The 25,732-nt window shown below is 40.5% G+C and overlaps 2 protein-coding genes across 8 annotated transcripts in view; one reads left to right on the forward strand and one right to left on the reverse strand.

The window, feature by feature from the left end:
• Positions 1 to 13,171, forward strand: part of LOC126547687 (dolichyldiphosphatase 1-like) — a 37,546-nt gene extending 24,375 nt beyond the window's left edge. The window contains exon 8 of the mRNA XM_050195636.3: positions 9,877 to 13,171. Within this exon, the coding sequence (XP_050051593.2) occupies positions 9,877 to 9,916 (40 nt within the window). The 3' untranslated portion in view covers positions 9,917 to 13,171. The remainder of the gene's footprint in view (positions 1 to 9,876) is intronic.
• Positions 13,172 to 14,446: 1,275 nt separating this feature from the next.
• Positions 14,447 to 25,732, reverse strand: part of LOC126547685 (guanine nucleotide-releasing factor 2-like) — a 143,197-nt gene continuing 131,911 nt past the window's right edge. For 3 of the 7 annotated variants that reach the window (XM_055063200.2, XM_055063199.2, XM_050195634.3), the window contains 2 exons: positions 24,807 to 24,938; positions 14,447 to 24,221 (listed from right to left, as the gene is read on the reverse strand). In XM_055063200.2, the coding sequence (XP_054919175.1) occupies positions 24,083 to 24,221; positions 24,807 to 24,938 (271 nt within the window). In that variant the 3' untranslated portion in view covers positions 14,447 to 24,082. The remainder of the gene's footprint in view (positions 24,222 to 24,806; positions 24,939 to 25,732) is intronic. The other 4 variants (XR_008609136.2, XR_008609135.2, XM_055063198.2 and 1 more) reach the window with 4 other exon arrangements.

A 25,732-nucleotide genomic window follows, 5' to 3' on the forward strand; every position in this document is an offset into this window, starting at 1 on the left:
ATTTAAGGTAGTCATATAAAACTTTCAGAACACGTTTACACAAGTAGTGGAGTAATAGTTATTCATATGAAGTTGAGGCAAGACTTGAGCCAGGTATGAATACAGTGAGTTGTCACAAACACTGCCAACATTCTGGAACAGGATTAATGCACCAAGACGCTGTCTGTTCCCAATAAAGTAAAATGTGCAGTAGCTTTGTATATGCATTCAAAAAACAATAAATGAACAGCTCCTTCAAAATTAATTGATTCTAATTCACATATCATGTTTTGTTTCTGCTGCTCCTGTATTCGCATACAGTACTCTCCCTTGGAGAGTATGTGTTAGGTTATGAAACACATTGAAATGAAATGTTGCCCGAGCTCATTTAATTTCAGATTTAGTTTTTGTTTGATATTATACATACCCATGTAGGATTGAGCCAATGACATTCAGTGCAAATGCTGTTCAATGCAAATGACATTAAAGCTTTACGTGTGGCAGTTTATTAATAGTAAGAAATGGGCAGACTTTCCTTTCACTTGGAAAGGAAAACATTTGCCAGCAATTATAGAGTAATACATGCGCTTTGCAGGAACCACAGCAAACTTGGTGGTTGAAATAATTGCATGCATACAGCAGCCAAGTGAAGTGGGCAAGGAAATTGTGGAGCGTGCACAGATAGTCTGATAAGAGCCATTGCAAATGGCATTCCCACTCCTTTAAAGAATGTTGCCACTGAGTAGAAAACAGAGGAGAGAAGGCACCAAGGCACCCTACTGCATATATGCTTCTAATGCACTGGCAGGAGGCAACTTTCTTGCACTCTCTTTAGTTCAACCATTGAAAGATTGGAAGAAAATAAGCTTTGAAAAGCAGGCATCTCTAAACAGATGCCTGAACCTGGCAATGGTTAGTAGAACGGCAAAGAACAAAAATCAAAGTACACTGTGGAACAAAATTTCGAAAATATGCAGGCTTATGATTCAGCATGTATGGACCTCAGGCCTGTTAACAGCATGCAAGCACGTCTCTGGCAGTACTTTACCAGCGTCACCAGCAGGTGTTGCCGCTGGCACAGGATACATTCCTTCTGTGCTCTCAAAAATGAGGATATGTGCCGTCACTGGTGCTGCACTGCTGCAGTTAAAGTGGCACTCTTGGCACCCTCAAACTACTGCTTCAGCACTGTTGATGTACAGGCAGGAATGTCGCCAAGTCATTTTGCATGAATGTGAACACTGCGAAAATGCCAGCATTCGAGCCAGATGTACAAGAGATCATAGATTTATTAAGTAGTGTATTTTTCTGAAACCTCACTTCAAATTACAACCCCTAGGGAAGAAAGAAGCGAAAGAAGACAAACACGTATAATGCATGGAAATAACTGCATGCAATGCTAAAACTTTTCAAAAAACAGTCTGCATAAGCTGATCGGTGACTTGTTCACGTCATATCTTCGGCTAGTGGCTCTGTTCCCTTCCTCTTCAGTGACGCAGATAATCTTCAGCTTCTCTGCCTCTCTGCTGCTGTCAACGGCAGCTCATCGTGATCCGAGTTGTTCATTGGTGCCGTATGCACTCTGTGCTAACTATGGCGAAACACAAAAATTCGGGCAGAACTCATTTACAATGACTATCCAGGTATGCAAATAGCCGCAACACATTATGTATGAGGCGTGTACTACAGCCAGGCTGCAATACACTTACCCTTGCACTTCCCTCTCGACACACTGCACCTTCTGGCGCTGCCACCGTGAAGTTCGCATGTACCCACTACACAGTGACTCAAGTTGGCTTTGGAGAGGTTCATTGAAGAGTGGTACATACCCGTTAACGGCCCACATTTTTAGAATGCACTATCTACTATCTTCGGGATTGACCAACATTTTTGGTGACATAGCTAGATAGATGAAAAGAACACTGGTCTTACAATGCCAATAAATCTATTCACATTAATATGGCAACCTGAAAAGAGGAGAATGGGCGACCATGAAGAGAGGAAAAGGGAGTGTCAACACCAAGGAGGTTATATACTTAAATTTATGGAGTGGAGGTGGCTCTCCAAAAGTGAAGCCAGTTGTTGCCATCTTGCTAGAGGCAAGAAGCTTGGACTGCTGTAGCGACTGTTGCAGTGCACAAAGTATGTTCGTTGTGCTTATTGGTAGTGCGCTGTTGCAACACTGCATGTGACTGATTGTGGCATGCTTACTGAGGGCAGTGCAACACCTCAGCAGATCATACCTGCACCAATAGCGTAAAGATGATGGCACGTGTACTGTTTCACTTGTAAAATAAGCTCGCATTGTTTGCTCAGGACTGCCGTACGTCGTGCGTGCATTAGACAAATGCGTACAGAGGAGAACACATGGACAGGACGAGCACTTGATTTACAAGGAAGGAGTTGTAAGTTCAGTGCTCATTCTGACCACTTCTGTTGCATACTCGTCTTTATGTTTCATAGGTTTCCTGTTCAATAACCTGCACCAACTAGCCTAGCAAGAAGTTCTGTCGTAAAAGCATAGCTTGAACACAAGGATGTGAGCCCTTTTACACGAATATTGCAGACTTGCTATCCAAGGTTTTAGGTACACCACACCACTAAGTACACTAAACGAGCGAATTGCGAAGTAAAAGCATGAACAACACTTTCAAGATATTTAAAATTGCAATATTTAAAAATTATTGAACGCAGAACCTGAGCTACAAACTTAGCATGTATAGTGAACCTTATGCATTGTAGAAGTTAATGTGTCAGTTGGAAATGTTTTCTGCTGTTCCTCTGTCTGTGTAGCATTTGTGACTGATGTTTCAGTTGTCGTGGGCGTTACGATAAGAAGTTCTAGACGGGATGCATGATTGGCACCAATTTTTCTGAGCACATATGAAATATAGACCAACATCCACAGTGAAGTTCATGACGCAAGCTCTAGCTTCAGCATATGACTAGTATCAAGTTGTTCAGGATGCTAAACACATAGCTTGTGGCACCTTGTGTAAACCAGCTCGGTAATGTTGTGTACTAAAACATAGTAATTACCACATTTGCACGTAAATAATGCGACCACGAATTTAATGCGAGGGGGCTTTCGGTCTCTCTAAAAAAGTACAAGATTGCTTACTATAGAAATTACTATACCAACAGAAATGATTACTATAAAGATGGGAAACAACCCAAAAAAGCAGATGCCTGCAGGGCTTTATCAGCCTAAAACCTCCTGGAACCAAGGCCACGACTGTGGGGCATTTGAGCAAGTTTAGTACATTCCACTTTTATAACATATTTGGTGGGGCCCAAATGAAATTCTTTCATTAGTGAGTTAAATTTAATCTTTGATTTTAAATTTCATTCAAAGCTGTGCACCCGCCGTGGTTGCTCAGTGGCTATGGTGTTGGGCTGCTGAGCACGAGGTCGCGGGATCGAATCCCGGCCACGGCGGCCGCATTTCGATGGGGCGAAATGCGAAAACACCTGTGTGCTTAGATTTAGGCGCACGTTAAAGAACCCCAGGTGGTCGAAATTTCCGGAGTCGTCCACTACGGCTTGCCTCATAACCAGAAAGTGGTTTTGGCATGTAAAACCCCATAATTTAATTTTAAATTCAAAGCTGTGCTGTAGTGTTTACTGTGTAGCTAAGCAAGAGGTATGGTGTACGCGCAGTTATGTAATTGGTTCTATTGTAGACTAATATAGATCCTTCATGGTGGCACCATATAGGTACTGCATATGAGTGTGTCAATGTCTGCCATTACCTATGGCCGTCTGTACTCAACAGCTTCCACCGTTTTAACTAAAGTTGGTCGAGAGCAGGGTAACGTGAAGACAAAAGAAAACACATTGTATGCACAGGCACCACCAACAACAATAATCTTTAATTCCTTCACTGAGCCGAACAGAACTATCTTCAGTGAATGTCTTCACAGATCAGGTGAATCAATTCACACACAAAAAAAAAAAAGCCAAATAAGAAAAAAGCCGAGCAGCCAGAACTCGGAAAAGTCAAACCATCATGGCATGCGCAGAAAACTCACTTCTTTGTCATCAATGTTAGGGAAGTTTTACTGATAAATACGTCACTGAAATAGTGAATTTTGCTCTGTTTCAGTTATTAGGCGAGTGACTTCACATTTGTTTCTGCTTATGACATCTGTTTTATCGAAAAGGGGTTCACACCCACATCGGGTGGCGATTTATTGGCCTTATTGCTATCTCTCTTAGCCGTTCATTGACGCAACGTCCCGTTCGCCCGACGTAATATCAGTTACAGGACAACAGGATATGATAGACGACTCATTTTCTTTCTTTATTTCTTTAATTTGTTCGTCTTGGAGAACATTGTGTCTTACTCGTGGATAAAAAGGTTGGCTTCCCTCTGTTTTCACACGACTGTTTTAACGAAAAGGCTAACAAAGCTGTTTCAGTACTTCTTAATGCATAGAGCAGTTTCTTCGCCTAAAGTTAAGAAGGCCCGAGCCATCGAGCTGTGCAGTAGCATGGGTCATGATATGTTGCTTAAAAGTATTGAAAAAAAATTTAAAAAATGTCTTTAGGTGTGTTTTTTAGTGCTAGCACTCACAAGGATAATGTTCGTTGAGTTATTCCGGGGAATGGCAGGTGGCAGAAGCAAGTTGCGCCATATGTGCTTGCCAGCTTTTGGAAATCTGAGACCCGTTTCTTGTCAAGAATTGTTACCAGGTTTTAGATTTTGTTAACGCTCATGCTAACGAAGGCCTTCTTGGTAGGTGTGACAGACCTATATTCCCTGCCACATGTTGAATTGTTATACTGTGTTGAGGAATGTATAGATGAATTTGGGGCTGTCAAGTTCTCTTGTGAAGCAGGTGTCTCCGTCAAAGGTTTTTAGGAATTACTTAGCTTTTACCTATCTTCAACGTTTATTCAAAAGAACAATATTCCTCTTTTACAAAATAAAGGTGTTTGTATAGGCTCCTGTCTGACTCTAATTTTAAGCGCTTTGTTTTAGCCAAGATTGACGGACCTATGTCCCAGCACCTAGAGAACCATAAGTGTATACAAATGTTTAGCTATGTATGCGATTTTATCGTGTTCATTGATTGTACATTGAGTATTTCCAGAATGAGGGTAGTGACATTGTATCGATTATATGCAGTTGTCTTTGTCCCCTCGTATTGACTGTTGAAATGCCAGTAGATGGAATCATTAGATTCTTAGATGTTAAATTTGTGTTCATTGATCACCTTACATGTTGGTGTTACGAGCCCAAGGCAAATAAGGCACTTTTCGCCTTCCGTTCTGGCCATTCCAAGCTAGTTAAAAAGGGAATTACTAAGATGTGCTATGATAATGCACTTAAGTCCTGCCATCATTTAATGAACACTAATACTTTGTTTGTTGTTTTTCATTTGCTTTATTTGAGTGTACTTGTCGCCTGCTAAGTCTGTAACATTTTTTAGGAATCTTTTTTTCGTGTTAATGCTTTGTTGTTACTGATGGTTTTCTTTATGTACATTCTACGCATCCCCTCTATAACGCCCAGTGTGCCTTGAGGGTATTGTAAATAAATAAATAAAAAAAAAACAAGTTTCAATCAACAGGCTTCACAGCTCCTAAAGACTGGCTATCCATTGCACTTGATGGTTTCTGTTGCAGAAGAGTTACTCCGACGTGTAAATGCAAGTTTTAGTGTGTAACACAGAAGCTTGTCCTACTTTTGAGATGAAAATTGTAGCAGTTATTCCCTACATCCACCGGGTAGGTACCTCATATAACTTAAAGAAACAAGCTGCATGAGGTTCAAGTTGTTTTTTCAGCACTGAGTAAACTGGGCAGCTTATGTAAAAAAACACAGATCCCACTAAGAATGTAAAGGCTTAAAAAATCGAGAGCAAAACGTGTGTTATCTATCGCATACCATTGTTACATAGGGCAAACAGGACGTTGTGTCTTGTTTGTGTCCAATGAGTGGTTTGGAGAGCATAGCAATAAGGCTAATAAAACTCCACCACACCTCATGGTTTTCTTGCTCTACATAGCCAGAGGTGTGGGTGCGAACCTCTTTTCGATAAAACAGCTATCGTAGGCAGAAACAAATGTAAAGTTAATCACCTAATAATTAAAGCCACGTAAATTCACAATTTTAGTGACACATATATCAGTAAAACTTCTCTAACCTTGACTGACATTTTGAATTTTCTGCGCATGCCATGACTGTTTGACATTTCTGAGTTCTTCTGGGTGCTCTGTTTTTTCTTTTCTTGTGAAGTGATTCACGTGATCTGTGACGTCATTCACTGAAGGTAGTTTTGTTCTGCTCGTAATTAAAGATAATTGTTACTAGGTCCTGTATGTTCAATGTGCCTTCTTTTGTCCTTGTGTTTCCCTGCGCTCAACCACCTTTAGTCAAGGCTTACCGACAAGCAGACATATCCACTCTTGTCCGCTGGCTTAGGTTGCTTCTCATTATCACTTTTTCAATTTATTGGTGCTACCAGTGAGAGTTCGCTCGTGACAGTGCTTTTGATTGAAGGCTGAAAAGATGCATTTGTGCTCTTTGTACCGTATTCACTCGAGTCTAAGCACCCCCATTTTTTCACGATCACGAGGCCCAAAGTGAGGGGGGGGGCTTAGATTAGAAAAATCTAGAATGATCCCCCCCTCCCTCTTTTCGCTGTGACATCACGACGAGATAGGTGCAAGAAATAACGTTTTATTTTGCAAACATTCAAAACAAAAATCGGTGCAGACAGTAAACCCACCGCTTGTGTAGGATGCTCAGTCACCATCACTGCCACTCGAGTTCGTCGCACTGCTTGAACCGCTGCTCTTGGTATCCCACAGCAGGTCGTCTTCCGTTCCGTCGAAGTTGTTTGTGATCGAGCAATTCTTAAATGATTTGACCACAACGTTACCTTGGACCTTCTTCCACGCGTCCGAAATCCACTTTGCAATGGTTGATGGGGACGCTTTCTGCAGCTTTCCCGTCGGCGTCTTCTTCCGGTCAGGCTTTTGCACCCACTCTTCGTACTCCTGTCGGAGATTGGCTTTGAAGGGCTTGCTGACTGAAACGTCGAGGGGTTGCAGCACTGGCGTCATGCCACCCGGAATCACAACCATGTCGCTATTGATGTTCCAAAGCTTTGTCTTTACCTCCGGGGTCAGATGGCCGCGAAACGCGTCCAACAGAAGCATCAACTGCAGGTCTGCTGAGCAATGATTCCAGAGTGAGCAAGTGCGTTTGGCGGCCTTGGCTACGTGCTCATCCTAACGAATAGGAGGGTGCTTAGATTTGCACGCAAACTTTTTTCCTAACTTTTTTGCGAAAATAGAGGGGGGGGGGGGGTGCTTAGAAACGTGAAAATACCGTAATTAAGGAACCTTGAAACGGTTGGGTTGATTATTTGTGGAAGTCGTTAATGGGTGGGATAGCTTTGTGAATATAAAGGGCGAAATTTAAACACTGTGCATGAGCTTCTGTAATCTATAATCGGATTGTACAGATTTACCCCTCTGCACATTTTCTCCTGCTGCTTCGTAGCATTCTGTAAAGTGGCCCACGTAGAATGGCCATGTGCTGTCACTTATGTGAGTGACCGTAAATGTAGACAATTCTCAACTGCAGCTATGGTTCACTTATAACTGAGCATCACCAATGGTAAAACTCGTCCATCGACATTGTGATTCACATTTGCATCGTGTCTGGAATGATTGTGTGTACTCAGAGAGAATGTTTGTCACTACCCTGCCACTTTGCAATATATAATAGGCTTACATATGTTTTGAGCAGTTTGCACTATAGTACATAACTGTGCATTGTGATTCAGATGTATGCAGGAGCAAGAGATAGCATGGTAGCCGGCGGTGCCACCTGTTACTACTTGTTATGAAGGTTTCATAAATTGAGCTTGGAGAAACGAAGCACATGTACTTTTGTTTTTGTTACATGAAATTTCCAAAAGCCTGACTTCACTCTCAATTCTATATGTAAATAGAACTAGTGTTGTATGCATCATGCTTACAACTGCTACCTTTTTTTTTTGTAATGATCAGAACTATTCTAGATTATTAAATGTGTACAACTATATTCACATCAAAATGTAGCATCCAATATTGCCAATGAGTGCCTTAGCTCATGTCTGTGCCTTAGTATTCATTGCACTAATTCACTAGAGCTAATCATTGCAGAAAGCGAACAAATATACATACCATAAATCATTGCTTGAGCCTTCAGCCTGGGTCTATACTGAGCCCAAGCCAATTTTAAATGTCATTTTAACCCCTCCAGCTCTCTTATGTACAAAATAATCTTTTTCAAGTTACTTTGAGTAGCTTGCAGTTTGTAGTTTTGATGTTTTGAGTGATTTGAACTACCTTTTAGTGTATAGGTTTGCTAGTGAGATATATAATGGCTTTTACAGGCGAAGCTGTTAGCCTCTAGTTGGTCGGGATTTTTCGCGTCCATGAGAAAAAAAAAAAGCACATATCTCCTTTGGAATCAGGCATACAAGGCACAGCTCAGTATTCATTTCAATAAAGAAAAGCACAAAACAAGCATCCAAACCGCACAGTGGATGATAAGGCACCTGTGAACAATGCGAAGCACGTTCCTTTTCCCCGCATGTTTTCTGGTAAAGGTTATGGTTGCATAAGCTGCTCCGGTGGGAAATGGGCAACAGCAGCATAGGAATCAGTGAGTGACGTCACCAAACTTCATATATAAAAGGATAGCTGCCTAGCAACTCATTCAGTTCATTGCAAGATTGCTATGGGTAGACCACGCAAAGTTAAGACTTTTGAAAAGCGTGAACACGAAGAGTGCAAAATCGTAATGCTCAACAATGGTGTCGTGCTAAGACTAGGCAGAACAATAAAAAATTTCATATCCCTATCGATGGCATGTGAATGGTTTTCTACCAGCTTCACTGGCCATCCACTTTCGCAGGGTCAGGATAGCGGGTCAATTTTTTGCATTAAAGGGGCTTCCAGAATATAATGGGCCAATATAAGGGGCCAATGTTTCGATGCATTGGCTTCTGCTTTCAGCTGGTTCTAGGTTTGCTCATCGTCTTGAATTTCTTTCCATCTCCCACATACCCTGCGTTTTCTCTAGTGTAAAACTAGTGTCACATAACTGTGAACTGCCACATGGCCCAGGGTACAGTTCATGCCATCTGCAGTCATTACCACAAGCAGATGAAGGATTCAAGAATACACGTGGCAACCTTACTGCTTTTATCTGGTTTTATGCTTGCTTTGGTGCAGTCTTTATTTGCTGTCACTACTTGCGCAGCATCACATTGCAGCTGCAGTGATTCCTCTGGACAACTGTGAGTGGTGAACACTCTCGTGGCAGGATGCCAAGCAAGATATAAAATCGGGAATATCACAGTAGGGTGCACATGCTTGCCCCATTAATTTTTCTGCAATGATGGTTGACAGACAGCCAGTGGCTTGGCCTTGTGCACTACTGATCACATCTCACTTGATGCTAATAATGTCTACATTTTAGTTTCCGTGCAATTTTTTATTGGGAAACATTGCCTCGGAATAGTGGACTAAATTAAATTAGTGTGTGAGTGTACCTTTATAAGCAGCAATGTGCCGATCTCCAGAGTCGACCCATCTTATGGTTGTAAGGAGTGCTTGCACGAGCCTCAGTGCGAGGCGGGTGTTGGTATCATACGGAAAACTATCACCAATCATTTTCTGAAGTTGATCTGCACCAAAGCTGCTGTAATAATTCTTGGAGAGTGTTGTGCTTTTTCTGCATGTTCTGAAAGGAGGAGTCTCTTGTAGTACGTTTGCCATTAACCCCTGTCCACCACTATTTTAAGGGCACCACTTCTGGCCAATGATTGAGACTCTCCTTTGTCGATATGGTGCCACTTGATGCTGATTGTGGTGCTGCTTTTTTTACAGGACAAGGCAACGGAAGCTTGTGTCCATGAAGTCTCAGTGACATTGGGACACTCGCCTGCGCAGGCATTCCTACACATGTCATCGGAATGAAGGGATGACAACACGACTAAGTCTTTTTCTGGGGGGACTGGGGCGGATGCGAAAAGTGCAATGAAGACGTCTGTCAACAGAGGCGAGCAGATCACTCCATGTTTCAGGTGTTATGCTTGTGAAGGAATGGGTGGCAGTTACATGTCTACTTCGTATCAAATGTGCCAGTGTGTGTGCAAAGAGTGCAGGCATGATAGACATTGCGACATTGTCTGCATCTGCTCCCTCAACTTTTGCATATATCGTTCTGCCCTGTCATTAACCTTATGTATCTTCAGAACCATTGGTCCAACGATGATCTCCACATATTTTGAGACTGGTTGTGGCAAAGGAATAAAGCCAAGCCTTTTCATCCATCACCTTTGTGTGTGTGCATCACTTCGATTGTTTTGTCTTGACTATACCCTCAGTCTTAGGGGATGCTTCCTTTACTGATATGCTTGATAGCTTGGCTCAAAGTATTGGTCTAATAGAAAACTGGACTAACAGTGTGCATCATTTTCTGTTTCAAATTGGCCTGAATGTTTGTTGTAAAAAAAATTTGGGGAAGTGAGGGGCTTATTTTAAGTGAACCAACCATTGAGGAAGCGAAGTCTGAACACCCTAGGAAATGGTGGGGAATTTGTGTTAATTGCAAGCAAACTTGAATTTCATGATTGTTCTTGTTCAGGAGAATGAAAAAAGGTAAAGAACACATCTGGTGCATGTCACAGAAGGTCTGTTGAACATCTTGCTGCGCTACCTCGTGTTGATTCGAGATAGCGACATTCGAGGAGCATTTTGCACGTCTGTGCTGTGTATGTTTTAAGTGCCACTTTACTTTTCTAACCTACAATGTTTACAATGGCTTAAGGACATCTAGAGCATTCAGAGAAATGTTGCTTAACCCTTTAAGTGGCACGTGGAGAATTTAAATGTGGCACAACGTTACCACTGATGCACAGTTCTAATTTTACAGCAACAGTCTTGCGTCATATTTAGTGCTTGTGGCTGACAGTGCCATAACAGGCAGCAAAAGATGGGTGCACAAAGAATAAATGACAACAGAAGGAAGACGACTGTGAAGCCATTATTTTGCATGAAATATGACGACTACCTCTTTGGGTCATTGAAAGAGCTGCTGTTAAAAAGATTCTCCACTAAGCCTTTACATTTTTTGCACTGTGCTTTAATATCGTCGTCCTCATGCCCAACACTGCATATCAAGAAAACTGGAGACTATGATCATCAAGTTCAAATGCAGGAATGCTACATTTGAAATGGCTCTGTCTGCAGCCACCAGCGGGAATAGATCTCGAATAGATCGGCTTTCTTATTGCTGGAGGCAAGGAGTGCTGCTGTTCAACACCTATGCAGCAGAGTGCTTGTCTAGTTTACTGTGAACTGTGAAAGTGCAGTAGAATTAATGGAAATTGAAAGTTAATAGCTATGTCATTTATTCTTAATCTGCAAAAGAAAAGGGGGAGGGCACACAGTAACGGACGATGGCATTTTCTAATATTTTTTTCTTCTAAATTTTAACTGGCACTTAAAGGGTTAACATGTGTGCATAATGTAAGAGTTACCAGTAACACCATGTGAAGCTGGACAAGCACATTTTCTTTATTTAAATTTTAAACAACTACCCCGCCTGTGGCAAGCAAATACTGCCTTTTAACCTGCTGCCTTTGTTGTTGAGCTTTTTATATCCATTTAGTATATCTTAGTCACTAATTCTCAAACAATTCTGAATATCTACTTGACAGAAGGAACTATGATGCACCTCCGCACAAACTTCAGGATTGTAGAAAGTTGGTTATGAATTTTTGATCTTCGTAAAACTTGCAGAGTACACAACTGAGAGAGGACTACGCAGACAAGCAAAACGTATATTAGGCATTGACTGTGTACTGTTTGAAACGAGTGTGTTACTGAACATTGTTCTGTATTCAGTGTACAGCATTTCAACACCACCTTGAGTGATGTCCTAGTTTAATATTTCCTGGACCATTTTCGTAATTTGATGCACCTCTAACAGTCTGCTTTTGTACTCTATTGTTTCAGAATGAGATTATGCAGACTGTTCCAATTTGGTTATTGCTCATAATGATGAACATGGCACTGAACATTTTTTGCTCATTTGAAAAACATGCATCATTCCAATGCCTTCTGTCGCTGAGAAACTCCCAATTTTTTATTGCTTTCTCATGGCAGTTAACAACCCATTATACCATGTTAGGTTTTGGCAAAAAGTCCATTGATCTTGATCTTAAAAATACATTAAAATATTTTCTGGTAAAAATTTTCATCCTCCCAAACTTAATCAGCACAGACATACCTTGTACCAGTAGTACTCAAAATGGAAAGTGCAAAGATGATTAGGCATGGATAGTAACAACTGTGAACAAAAAGAGTATCTTGTCTGAACATGTTTATCATACAAGTTTAAACGTTTGCCATTGAAAGTAAGCACATTCTTTTTCCAGTTTAAAATCTATGTAATAGCATTTGGATGGTTAGACTAGACAATGTCAGGGCATAAATTTTCACGGGCGAAATATTTTTGAACAGCATTCAGTCACACAGGCCATAGCAGTTTTGATGGATCTTTACTGTCTGTCACTATGCTAGTTCATAATAATGTATAGCATAACCTAACCATTGGAGGGGGGTGGGGTTGCAGCTGCATATGTGGAGGCTTGTAAGCACAATTATGATTACACATTTTCAGGTTACAGAAAGAAAGCCTAAGATGCCCCCATCTGTTTCTAAACTACTACAAGCACATGTTAAAGCTACTGTTTCTCAACAGTAATGATACGAGCCTACCCAGAGATGATATGGGCCGTGAGAACTATGCAGTAGCTAGCATCATTGACCCCATCATTCTGGTAACTTCCATGCCGTCCAATGACCAGCTCTCTTCCGTTAATTCAATGCTTATGTCCAGGGGTCAATAAATGAAAGTCATAAATGAACTAAGCATGCTTCCATCAATGACAGGAACTTTTGTTAAGTATGCTTGTACTTATTCAGTGCTAATGTCTGGGGGTCAGTAAATGAAAATGACGAACCTTAGGCATGCTTGTATATGTTACAAGCTGTAATGCACACTGTAACAGATACAAGCATGTAGCCCTGTATACAAATAGGTGTGCATATATGTAAACTGTATGCCTGTGCTTATTGTAAATATTTCATGTGATTAAAGTTGCTTTCAGCATTATTGATGCATTTGTCTGGATATAATTCCCTTTTCTTCTTTTGAGAACTTGACGGAAGGCAAAGCTTCAATAAGTACGAAGTTGTCAAAAGAATAGTGAGGAAAATGAAAAAAATTTCTACAAAAGTAAAATTAATTATTCCACAGTGCTGTTGTCCAGTATCTTAGAGCTGCATGAATGACAGCTCTTAAGCTTCTTTTCAACATGGCCCATGCAAAAGATTTGCCTCTCTTGTATACAGAAACCAAAAGTCATGCAATGTGCATGGCTCACAGAGCAGTAATAATTCATTAAGTATAATGAAAAAATTCCTTGGAAATTAAAAAATAGAAATTACACATAAAGGTAAAAAGAAAAGAAAAATTCCTAATAACCTCAATGCTTACAGCACAAAATTTTCAGGGCACAATATACTTCATACAGCTGTCAAACATAATATGTGCCAGTTCGCAGTTTTAAAAAGTGTTGCAAACTTATGTACAGGCGCCGACAAAAGTGGTATACTCTACGCAGATTGCTACTGCAGCGGCGTCGCTCGGCATTTTGGCGAGCTGAAGCACGAAACATTGACACGAGTCAAGTGACATGCTTGCAGATAATAAAGGGCACCCATTGGCTGTCTCGATCCGAGACGCTGCCTGTAGATGGCGTTGCGATGCAGTTTGCCATAGAGTCACTGGAAAAAATTTTTTCCAGTGACTCGTTTGCCGTTGCTCCGGCTCCCGCTGCGTGGAGTATACCACTTTTGTTGGCGCCTGTACCTAAACTTGCAAGTTGTGCTGCGAACAGCCTTGCATGGACTATGCTGCAGTTTTTAATGTTTCAGTTAGTATTGTGCCTAGATATGTTTTTTTTCTCTTCGTGTAAAAATTTATGAAAAAGCATACCAAGAATTACAAAAAAAAAAAAATTGGGTAAAACTGCATTTTCTGTAAGTTGTTAAAGTGTTGGAGTTTAAAAATTATGGGGTTTTACGTGCCAAAACCACTTTCTGATTATGAGGCACGCCGTAGTGGAGGACTCCGGAAATTTCGACCACCAGGGGTTCTTTAACGTGCACCTAAATCTAAGCACACAGGTGTTTTCGCATTTCGCCCCCATCGAAATGCGGCCGCTGTGGCCGGGATTCGATCCCGCAACCTCATGCTCAGCAGCCCAACACGTGTTGCAGTTTAATGAAGACTGTAGTAGTATGTTGCTTTCATATAGTTTACTTTTTTTTTACTCTGAAACTGCTCCTTCATACATGCACATAGTAGGGACATACACATAGAAGATGATGATGAAAACTCAAGGTACACTTTTAATGATGTATTTGGAAAACGAATTGTACATTCACTGTTGTGACTTAAAGAACAATATTGAAAATGGCTGCGAACCCACATCAGCACGGCAGTAAACAGTTACATTAGGGCTTGCTATTCAGTTCATCCTATAAGCACCTACTAAAGACATGCAAGTGCCAGCAACAATGGGGCTATACACACACACTCACACAAAAGCAAAAACGTTCCCTTTCTTCACAAAATAAACATGCAAAAGACATGCATTGGATGACATCAACAATAAACTTCACTGGCATTTCATTCTTGGGCATGTTGGTTTTATATCACATACACATACTGGCGAGCAGTACATATATATATATATATATATCTATATATAGTAGTTACTATTTTTAAAAGTGTTCTGCTGCTTGTGAATGTTAGCCATATAAGTGTTTTTCTTTATCACAACTACCACTTCCAGAACATCTGAAAAAAAAAAAAAAAAAAAGCGAAAGGTTAATGCATGTGAAAGAATAAAGCTATGATTTAGGGATATACTTCACTGAAACAGTGAAGTGCCCCTATAAATTTTAAGTTCTTGCAATATATTTACATTGCATTGTGCATGACATTTGTCAAAAGAAAATAATATTTTCATGTTGGCGTTTATAAAATGTACAAAGCTTGCGAGAACATGTGCATAGCACAAGCAAGATGAAAGAAAGGAGGATGTTAATGCACCATGCATGGTATTCATAAGCATCATATACCATGTATGTAGTTCATTCGTGATTACTGTACAGCACTGAAGGTCATTATTCAGCAGAGAGCTGCAAAGCATATTACTGAGCCCCCTGTATGCTTCAGCAGCAATGCACATGGCAAGCTGTGCAGTTTGTCAGGCACCTTTGAGGCTTTGTCAATATGACTGCAATGCTGTAAATCATCATGTAAGCTTGCATTCTCCTAGAAACATGATTTTACACTATGGGGTGCTCTTGTATACAATGCAAAATAAAAGCACCAGCTTATGACATTGACTTCCTCCCATTTTCTTACACCAGGTTGAACACCAGTCATATTTTACAATAAAGTGTGAATTAACGTGCGTCAGCTTTTTAGACAACAGGGCTCACTTCTTTTTCCTGGTTTAATACCAAATAGCTACTAAACAATGGTTTCATGAACCCCTCACACACAACCTTGCATCATGTGAGCCTGCATACATCTGTGGCCTTCTGTGGAGCCAAAATTCATGACAAGCATTTCGGCTTGCCAAGGGCTTGCCAAGTGCAGTGTGTAGCACTGGCTGACAGCTGCAGTATGGCATGTTTACTGGTATGGCAGTTGTAGAGACATTGATGGCTTGTCATGTGTAAAAGTCACTGTCCTTTGCTGTGTCAAGGTTGCCCGTGCATGAGCCAATTTTTTTATGCACAGCATTGCACAAGTGCAAATGAATAAGCGCATCCAACAATGCTGGATAACAAACACCCAGAAAAAGAACTTTGATCGTGGCATATACATTGTCACGCATAAAATGTTATCGCCTACAGCAGAATTTGGCAAGTGGCTCAAGGACCATTCTTCAATTGCTTTTTGCAACTTGTTCATGCACTCCTATACAGTTATGCACATAAATGCAATATTACATCAACTATAGAAAAGGAAATGCCTTTCACTTCAGACACATGCCACAGGTGAAAATAACATTTAAAGAGTGGAGAGATTGTAATCCTTGCGGTACTCATCAACAGCATCAATTAGGTGGGCTAACTCACTTCTCAGTATTGACTACATATACTTGCAAGTTTCGAGGAGTTTTACATGCTTGAGGATCGGTGAAACTGCCTGTGAGTAGTCACTGCAGACTGTGAACTATGCCAGCAGAAGACTATGCCCTTTACTCTTTTTGTGAAAAAGCAGTGCACTAAATGAGTGGTATATCAATGAGTTATGAGATGTTAATTGTGTAGTTTCATAGATTGGCGTAGTCTCATAAATTGGCTGTGACAGTGGCGTCCAAAAGTACTTTGCATGCAGCAACGCTGAGAGCTGCAGACCTGTAGTACAGTCTACGTATGCCAGTTTCTGAGGACAACTTTGCTATTTGCTGTGAGTGGTGTATCAATATATAAGCTGAGGAGACACACAAGTGTGGTCAGTCAAGCTGATCAGGATGAATCCTGTGTGAGCAGCATGGGAAACACTGTTGAAGCAGAATATATATAGTGCAGTTTTACAGTGCACATTTCGCAATGCAAACACAGGGTACATGGCACAATAAATTTCAGACAATGGTCGTCTGAAGATAAAGAAACTAACATGTCCTGCACAGCAAGTGCCACTTCAGCTCATATCACTCGATGGAAAGTTCAGACATGTACTCGTAAATATGCTAATATTAGTAGTGTACAAAATATCTGGCCGTGTAGTCAATTTTAAAATTATTAAGGGGCACCTACGTGTCCTGTACATTATATCGTTAACATTTTCAACCTAGTCTTAATTAATTTATTAGTGCTTCTGAACCTAGCTGCCCTGTTTGTGGCCATATGGCCATTTCACAGCTAACCTTTCCAAAAACAGAAGGCTCATATGGATGCACCCATACTGTGGCATAGTGAAGTGTCTATAGCAGTTCCAGGTTTTTCCTTTTCTTTTTCCCAGTCTTAACTGCACTGCTTCTGGTTTTTAGTTGAAATTTGTGTTGACTGTTGAATACTTCCAGCTCCTAGATGTGCAGTACCCTCATAACAGATTCTATGCCATGTCATTCATGTTTTTAATGTCAAAAGAAAAAGAGCAGAGATTGTAATGAAGATCACCATTGTAAGCAAAAATTGAAGCTCAATTTTGATTTGAAAAAAAAAAGTGTTATATACCATGAGAAGTATTGTTTACAAATATTAACAATTTTGCGTGGTGACATTGCTTGTTAGCGCATCAACTACAATCAACCATGTCGTGGCCTGGTCAAGAAGTATTTGCCACACACCACCTGGTCTGTAGCAAAGCCGTATTGGACAAATGCTTATCTGCTGTAAACAATCTGGAACTAAGATTATGATTTTCAGGTCTGTTTTCAGTAGCATGAGAATTTGGAGAGAGGAAAGATATGATTATCACTTAGATCTTTGGAATAATTACTGTTAAAGCCTTGTGATGGTGGGCACCTCCTTGCACCCTCCTCCTGACAATCTACACACTTCCAATGCCAATGTATTTCAGAAAAAGAAATTAGCATAACCGATGTGCTTCACCAAAACAGTTTTGTCACTTCCTTTAAGGCAGTCAACTTACTGAGAATGCTAGAATGTTCTGATCATGATAAGGTTTGTTATACATGTCCTTTATTTTTGTAAACATGGGTGCTATGATGTTGCTAGTGCACAGGGGCAGAAAAAGCCACCTGTTCTTACTGAAGTCACTGCAATTGGAGGCTGCAATAACCCTGCGGCTTAGGCAGCTTTTTTTTTTTTTTTTTTTAATTTGCAGCTTAAACAGGTTTTTTATTTTATTTATGTATTTTTTGTGATAAGAAGCTTAGAACGACTAGAAAAAGCCCACGCACCTGCCATAACTAGTTGGTGACACGTTCATAGTGAGAGGCAATTGCGGGCACCAATTTTTGTGATGTTAAAAAGTCGAGGAAATTTATAAGTGGGCTCAAAAAATGTGTGAAAGTGTTGCAGTATGAACCACCATTTCACAATGCAATGTTCACAATTAAAGAAGCCACTGTATTTTATATCAGCTCAACCAGAGTCACAATTCAGTGTTTTAAGAAATGGCAGGCCTGCACACAGTTGAACCTCGTTATAACAAAGAGTACAAAAAGAGAATTGTGTGAAGTTTGCTGTAGCCAAAATTTCATACATACATTTATCTTATAGGCTCAATTGAGATTGGCTTGATTCAGTCGGCAATTGACATGGAAATGGAAGGCACTCGGTGTGCGAGAAGGCAAGAAATGCAACCGGGTGATGCGACAGGGATTTGTTTTACACCCTTCCGCTATTTACCTATCAAACCACAAGTAAGTAAATGGTTGCAAGTAATGTGACATAATGTGCCGTCAGGGTGTTGCACTCAATGTTGTACTTCAGCACTTCTGGTTGGTAAACAGTTTTCATGACAATGAGAGCTCAGTTTTCAGCTCACTGACTAAACAAGCAAGCCACTGTAAGTAGGTGTGCCATGACTGCTTCTGCATTCACACTAAAGCAGATGGACTGGTACTGAGGAGTGAGTGGCCTTGCACTTTGCATCCCACCTTGTACTAAACATTCCCACTGTCACCATGAGGTATTGCTATACCGAGCATGTTGTGATGTACCAAATAGACTGCTTCAACTTTTCTTAACTGTTTCGAGCAGGGTACCTCATTAAATTGAGAGTAGAAAACCACACAATTACAAACCAACAGGCACTGAAGACAAAAAAAGAGCACAGTTTGTTTTTTTAAAGAAAGGCTGCTGTTTACAAGGGAGTGTTGAATTTGTCTTTATTTCCATAATTCTTGAACAGTGAAAAGTAAACAAAAGTGAAAGGAAAGACAACTTGTCACTGCCTGGAGCCACATACACAGCCTCTGCATGACATGCGCTGCTTGTGTGGTGGGAACCGTCCACGGGTGTGCTTACGCATTACATGTATCATTGTGTCATCTTAAAGCTACGAGTTCTGCTTCCACTGGTGTCAAGTTGTCCTTCACTTTCATTTCATTTGCATTTATTAACACTATTAAGATTGCCTAGTTATACTAAACAAAAGTTTATTTTCTCTATGCTTTTATTGGCTTTAGTGCCCACTGGCTTCATATGGTAGCTACTTGACATGAATATCCCACCTCTCTATTCCCAGTCCTTATCATGCAGCTGAAACAGGAGCAGTGCTTCTCAGCTTTAAAGTTTACATTGTCACACCTGTTGCAGCAATGACTGGCTGATCAGCAAATAAGGTTCCAGATGATAAGATGACTTGTTCCACCAGGATGCATGAAGGACCAGCGAGTGTGGCTATTGAGCCATGGGCTCCATGATAAAGCAGTGTGATCTTGGACACCATGGAGGCAATTGCCGAGCCCTCGCTTTGCAATTCTTGATACACCTTGCTATGCTCACGATGGTGCTTGCCAGCATTGGAATCGTACATGGGAGAGTTGCAAATGCCTGCTGTATGACAGCTGCTGGCCATGTGCTTCACAGAAGCACTGCTGCATGTGTCCAGTGTATCCACAGCATGCCCCAGTAGATTTGGTATACAAAAACTAAAATGCATGTACTTTATAAAATCTCAAGACTAAAATCTAAGTATTGGTTCTCACATTAGTGATAGTTTGATACTATATTCGTGCTTGGTATAACGAGGTTCAACCATACTTTGTTTCTCAGGGGCGGGAATATTTTAATGCTTCGAAACACCAGGACATCTTTGCTTTAATAAGCAAATGTAACTATAAAAACCGGGCCTTCATTATTTTTATCTCAGTAGGGGAAAAAAAGAAAAAAAACATGCGCAGCTGTCAATTAAAATCGGCTACCATAAAGTTAATAGTTAAGTTCATTTAGAACAAAGGGGGGGGATGTTGATAAAATGGCAGACACTGGCCTGGCATTTTCACTGTTACAGCACACACAACGTAAATGGCAGACAACAATTAAGAATACATGATGTAGGACTCTCAAGACTGAAATAAGACCCGGTTCTAGAACATCCTATAAATTTAAGTAATCTTTGCTCAAACAAGCTTAAAGCTCATCAATACACAGCACCAAATCATTTGCAAAATGCAAATGACCAAGCCGGTCGCTGAAATTTCAATAAACTTTACATAGCTAAAACCTGCACATTATATCTTTTAGCATAGCTCGCATCGCAGCATTTCTACATATGTAACAGCTAATAAAAGCAGACAAAATGTCGCACTTCCCTGAGTGCAGCTAAAAAATTAAGTAATAAAGTGTATCTGACATTACATAGCTCCAGTGCACGTTCTTGGCTGAACAATTGCAGACCGACATTGCACCACACCGCCTTGTCTGCCTTGGCCATGAAAGATTCAGTCAACTACCTGGCTCCCGAGATCTAAATCCCAGCTGTCTGAGAGACCACCTAAAAGTGCCAAGTATGCAAATATCCCCGTCCTTCCAGCCTTCTTTTAGTCACATCAGCAGCATCACTTTGTTGCATGCAAGCTCACACAAGCTGCAGCTCATATGAGATGTGAGAGCAGTTATCAGAAAGAAAGAAGCATGCTAATTTCAAAGAGCCCCTCACCAGGTTTCGGTATTGCAAACAAACAAGGGTGGTCATGACACGGTCATGATCGACTTGCAAAGTATGAAACGGTTGCAATTTGCAAAAAATGGTTGAACCTTCGAACAGAAGACTGTGCCCCCTTTCTCTCAAGAAAGCCGCGCTTCGAACGACAGTCAAGGTCACACACACATATACCTCTACCATGGCATATACCGACCATGGCACGTGATTTGGGTTGATCATTTTATGCTGAATGTGTGATACCTCCACTGGAAATGTACCGCGCAGCAAAGGAGGTGGGGACAATCATGTGAACGTGTCACGGTCCCTTGGCTCCGGTCAAGGCAAAGGGGGAAAGACTCTGTTGACAGTGATGCTCGCCTCCTGGCAGCATGGTAAAAGAACAGTTCAATTTCTTCTATCTTGTACAATAATGAACTGGCTTGAAAAAAGTTATTCCAATGAAAATACTCCCTAGATGGTGCCGTACAAGTTCCAGTGTATAACGAAAATTTGCAATGGGGTCTGGTGAGAGGCCCTATTGAGAAGTTGAGAATGGAAACAAAAGTGAACTGGACATGATTACAAGGCCTATGTGCATTAGTGTACAAGGATGCAAAAGGCGTTTTAAACTTACAGTTAAGTGTACAATTATTATAGTTGCACATGGTCACACTATATAACTTCTCATTTTCATTATTGTGTGTCAGTGCAGTTAGATAAAAGCACCATATCCTGTTCAGTTTTGGTTCCATTTGTGCACTGCAACAAGAGGTAGTGATGCAAGAACAAGGGAACCCAGCAGACTCAAACCTGCCATGTCAAAGAAAAAAAAGGAAAGGTTCTTTAGAACCATGACAAATCGGGGTTTGTACACTTCCTTGAAATCCTTGAAAACCCTTGAATTTGGAAAAACAGATTCAAGGGCCCTTAAAATTCATTTAAAATAAGTGTGCTCTTTGAATTGAATGCTGTAGTTGGGGGCAACCTTTGAACATTCAAGGTAACAAACTCTGCATAGGGGCTATGCTATGGACACTATCTACCGGGAAAAAATTCTAGATATTTTATTTTGAGATTATGTTGCTAAATGATTAAAAAGTGGTGCGTCCACAGCGATTAACAACAGGCTTGTTTAAATTATTGTTGCCGTCGTGAAGCTAGACAAAGCCAGATCAAGCGACCATGCAAGCCGTGCCACTATTTTGTTGTTTTTTCTAGTTGGTTCACACTACCACCATCGTGGCTCCAGTTTCGAGTCCTAGGCTCTAGAAATGCCTGGCAGAAAGTAACTTTCAGCCATTTGACTTTAATATGATGCGTACTTTTGGCTGAAGTCGGACACTACTAACCATCATGCTAGAACGTGGTTGACATCAATAGATGGGAGAGCGAGAGAGAACTTTAATGATAGGAACGGTGGAGAAGTTGACTTGAGAACCTTGTCTCTGGCCTGCTACTCCACAACTGGGGTAAACGGTTAGGGAGAGACAGGGAAATGAAGAGGGAGAAATGAGGTGGCAATGGGAAAGTCATCTTAGAAAAGCGACCTGAAGAACCTGAAGCATGTGTCCAACCCAGCAGCTGCTTAGCTGTAAGAAATTGCAGCTAAAAAGATTTTACTATGTTTAAGTGTATTTGCATGAATAAAGCTTGTTTTCTCCTCCTAGAATAATGCTTTTGGCAGCCTTGCAACTCTTAAATTGTCCTTAAATTTTGAGTCAAATGTTCTGTACGAATCCTGTAAATGCATCCCCAATTACAAAAACCTTTGTAGACCGGGGACCCATGAAAATATGAAATTTTGTAGTGCCTAACACATTGTTCCCGGAATTCAACGGACCAGTGCATAACTTCCCCATATGTTCACCACATAGCACACCTAAATTCTATGCTATGTGGCGAAGCTGCGTGAGAATTTAACTTTTTCGCTACTTCTGTGCTCTGAAAACACCATGCGGTCAGGTGCACATACTTTCAATTTACTGAGGTACCTCGATCGTGCACTTCAAAGTAAAAAAAAATTGTTTTGTTCATAAAATAATGCTTTATGCATAAATATTTTCCCTTCAACACTACTGCCTTTATTTGAAAATGGCAGGTGAAGCTTTAAAGGGGCCATGAAAAACTTTTTCCGGAAGCCTACAGAACATGCTAAAGTAAGAGCAGCGCCTTTCAAGGAACATATTACCAAATAAATTTTTGAAAAGGACCAATTATGAATGCAGATATGATAGGCTTCCCCTGACTGTCGCACCTTTCGTTCTTTTTTTTTTTTTGTGGTGTGCTTATGGTAATCTTACAGGGACGGCCTCTGACAAAGCTTCTTAAGAGCAACAATGGAGCGGTGATGAGATGTGGTAAAAAACCATCACTTCACTGTTTCCTAGTAGTAATCCCTAACAGACCAGGAAAGGTGCGCATATGCACATGGGTAATTCATGATAAGAAACAATCACCCAATGGTTGGTGTCTCTGGACCACTACCAGCTGACATTAGCTGGCCACTGGCTAGCATTTCCAGGAATGGCCCTTCAAAAAGAGGGGGCACTATCTTAATTTGCCGCTTGCTGGCTCCATGCGCTGCCTACAACTGCAAAGCTTGTGCAAGATGTTCATCACAGCTTTATGCCTTATCCACAGAATGCGTCAACTCACCATTGTTGTGGGCCCCCTTAACTAGGGTGCCATGCATACAATTTAATGGCAACAAGTTTGAGTCTGCTGGGTCTGCCCCATATATGGAACTGCTTTGACAGAAGGCTTTGCTTAGAAGGGCTCACATTTTTTGGCAACGTTGCATAAATGGTATTCCCAGGTCTGGTAAAGTACAGGAAAAAAGAAAACGTCTTGCATGGTTACAGGTCAATAAATATAGAGAGCACTATATAAATCAAAAGTTGAAAAAGACTTTGAGGCTTGCATACTTTTCACACATGGAAGGGCAAGAGCGCCCTTAAGATAAATTTTACACAGCTAAATGACAAGAATAAATTATTGGCAATACTAACACACCTATATAACAACAAGGAAATCTAATAAAATAATTGCACTCTGAAGGTTGACATCGCACTAATAACTTGTGGTGGCTGCAAAAGCACCAGTGATTGCCTCGCTTTGTAATGACTTAATAAAGAAAACACTCTATATGGTCCACAGCTGTCACAGCCGCACACTACATAGATTATAGAAAAATCTTCAAAACTATAATAAAAGCATAAAAAAAGCACTAATGAAATGAACATGAGTAAACAAACTGAATAAGTCTGGCTTTAAAAGAGCACTCAGTGCTCTGAAATGGCTGGTTTGGTAAATGAACTAAGCAAGCAGGCACCATGAAGGGATGCGCATGATAAATGCCAAGTGTAAATAATAAGTGCTTCAGCTGTAGTCTTTCTTCTTTTGGCCTGCACGTGGCTTGATGTTCTCAGAGATCTCCCACATCGCATCCTCTGAGAGGTAGTCTTCGAAATTGTTGAAAAAGTCGATGATTTGCTCATTGCGCTTAAATGAAAATGGCCTGCAAGGTAGAGCACCACAAGAGTCAGGCATGTGGTACTCCTGCACATCAGCATAGACAATAAGCATGCACAATGTTCTGCTTCCAGCCCTAGTTACAATTTAGAGGCTTCAAATGTTCTCATTACAACGGGCACCCTCACTGCTTGTTATAGTTTTCCAGGAGCAATATAATGTTGCAATTCTTTTCTCTATCCATTCTGTTCACTTGAAGTCATCAGCTGCCAGGGTTAGCCACTCAACAAGATGAAGGATAAGATAAATTAGAATTGAAATAAAATAATTAAAAAAATGTGTTGCTGGGATTACAAAGCTTGGAACTTATTGTTCAGTTTCAACACAGTAAAGGCAAAAAAAAAAAGTGCACATGTATATTGCATATGGAAACTTATTGGAAATGTCTATTTGGGTTCTATTTTTGTTGATAAAAGGAAAACTGTTAGCATGCAGTTCACTGTGCTGACAATTGTCCAAGATCCTGCATGGGCTTAAGTGCACCTCAATTTGACATTTTACACAAAATAGGCAACAATGCAAGGACACAAAATATTCAAAATATCACGAAATGATAAGATAAAATACTTGCTTTTTCTTGAAGCATCTCATTGGCTCAAGAATGTGAAACTGCTGCCAGCATTTAGTGAAGTTCACAATGGAATCTGTGATATAATCAGTGTTCCCCACATGCACGAAAGTCAAGTCTTGCAGTATCAGGCCACTGAAACAGAAAGTTCAGCATTTAACAGTGTGCCTGTGAATAAATCAAAATATGTATTCCAGCATCCTCAAAAACAGCCACAATTTACTCAGCCCAAGTACTTCTGATGTCTGTAAGCTCTAAAAAATCAAAATAAAATAAAACAGAGGAACAGACATTTAGTTAGCAATGGAATAGTCCAGATGATAAAAACAGTGGATTGGTGTACTCGTGTACAGACCTAACAATGTTCTAATGCATGGCCTTCAATACATTTGTAGTACTTTGTGATATCGAGGCTGTGATACCAGCCTCGATATAACAAAGATATAGCGAATTATAGGATATAACAAGCTAAGAATAAGTTGGTTGGTCATGCTTTATTTATAACAAAATCGAAAATGTAGAATGCATTTTTTAAGCATGAAACATAAATGTGTTAGAATTCAATTGCTGAACCACGAACACCACATAAGTGTTGAAAATCATTCACCTGTGTTCATGGTAATCTTTACTGTATCAACCATAAATATTTCAAATACTACTTTATTTTTGCACACTTCCATTCAGGGCAAATAAATTGCATGCACGCACAATAGGGCTAATAACTTAAACCTTGTTATAATGAAACGGGACATAACGAAGTAAATGCAATTCTCTTTGAAATCCCCATCGAGATCCATGTGTTTAAAACCTCTTTCCGACGAAGTAAAATTGCCCTGCCAATAAATATACATGGTGTCCCAACTATCATGCATGAAGATTTAAAAATATGCAAATGCCACGTAGCTAGACGGAACCAAGGTAATGTTGTT

Source organism: Dermacentor andersoni, chromosome 1 (genome assembly GCF_023375885.2).
Source record: "Dermacentor andersoni chromosome 1, qqDerAnde1_hic_scaffold, whole genome shotgun sequence".
NCBI lineage: Eukaryota > Metazoa > Arthropoda > Arachnida > Ixodida > Ixodidae > Dermacentor > Dermacentor andersoni.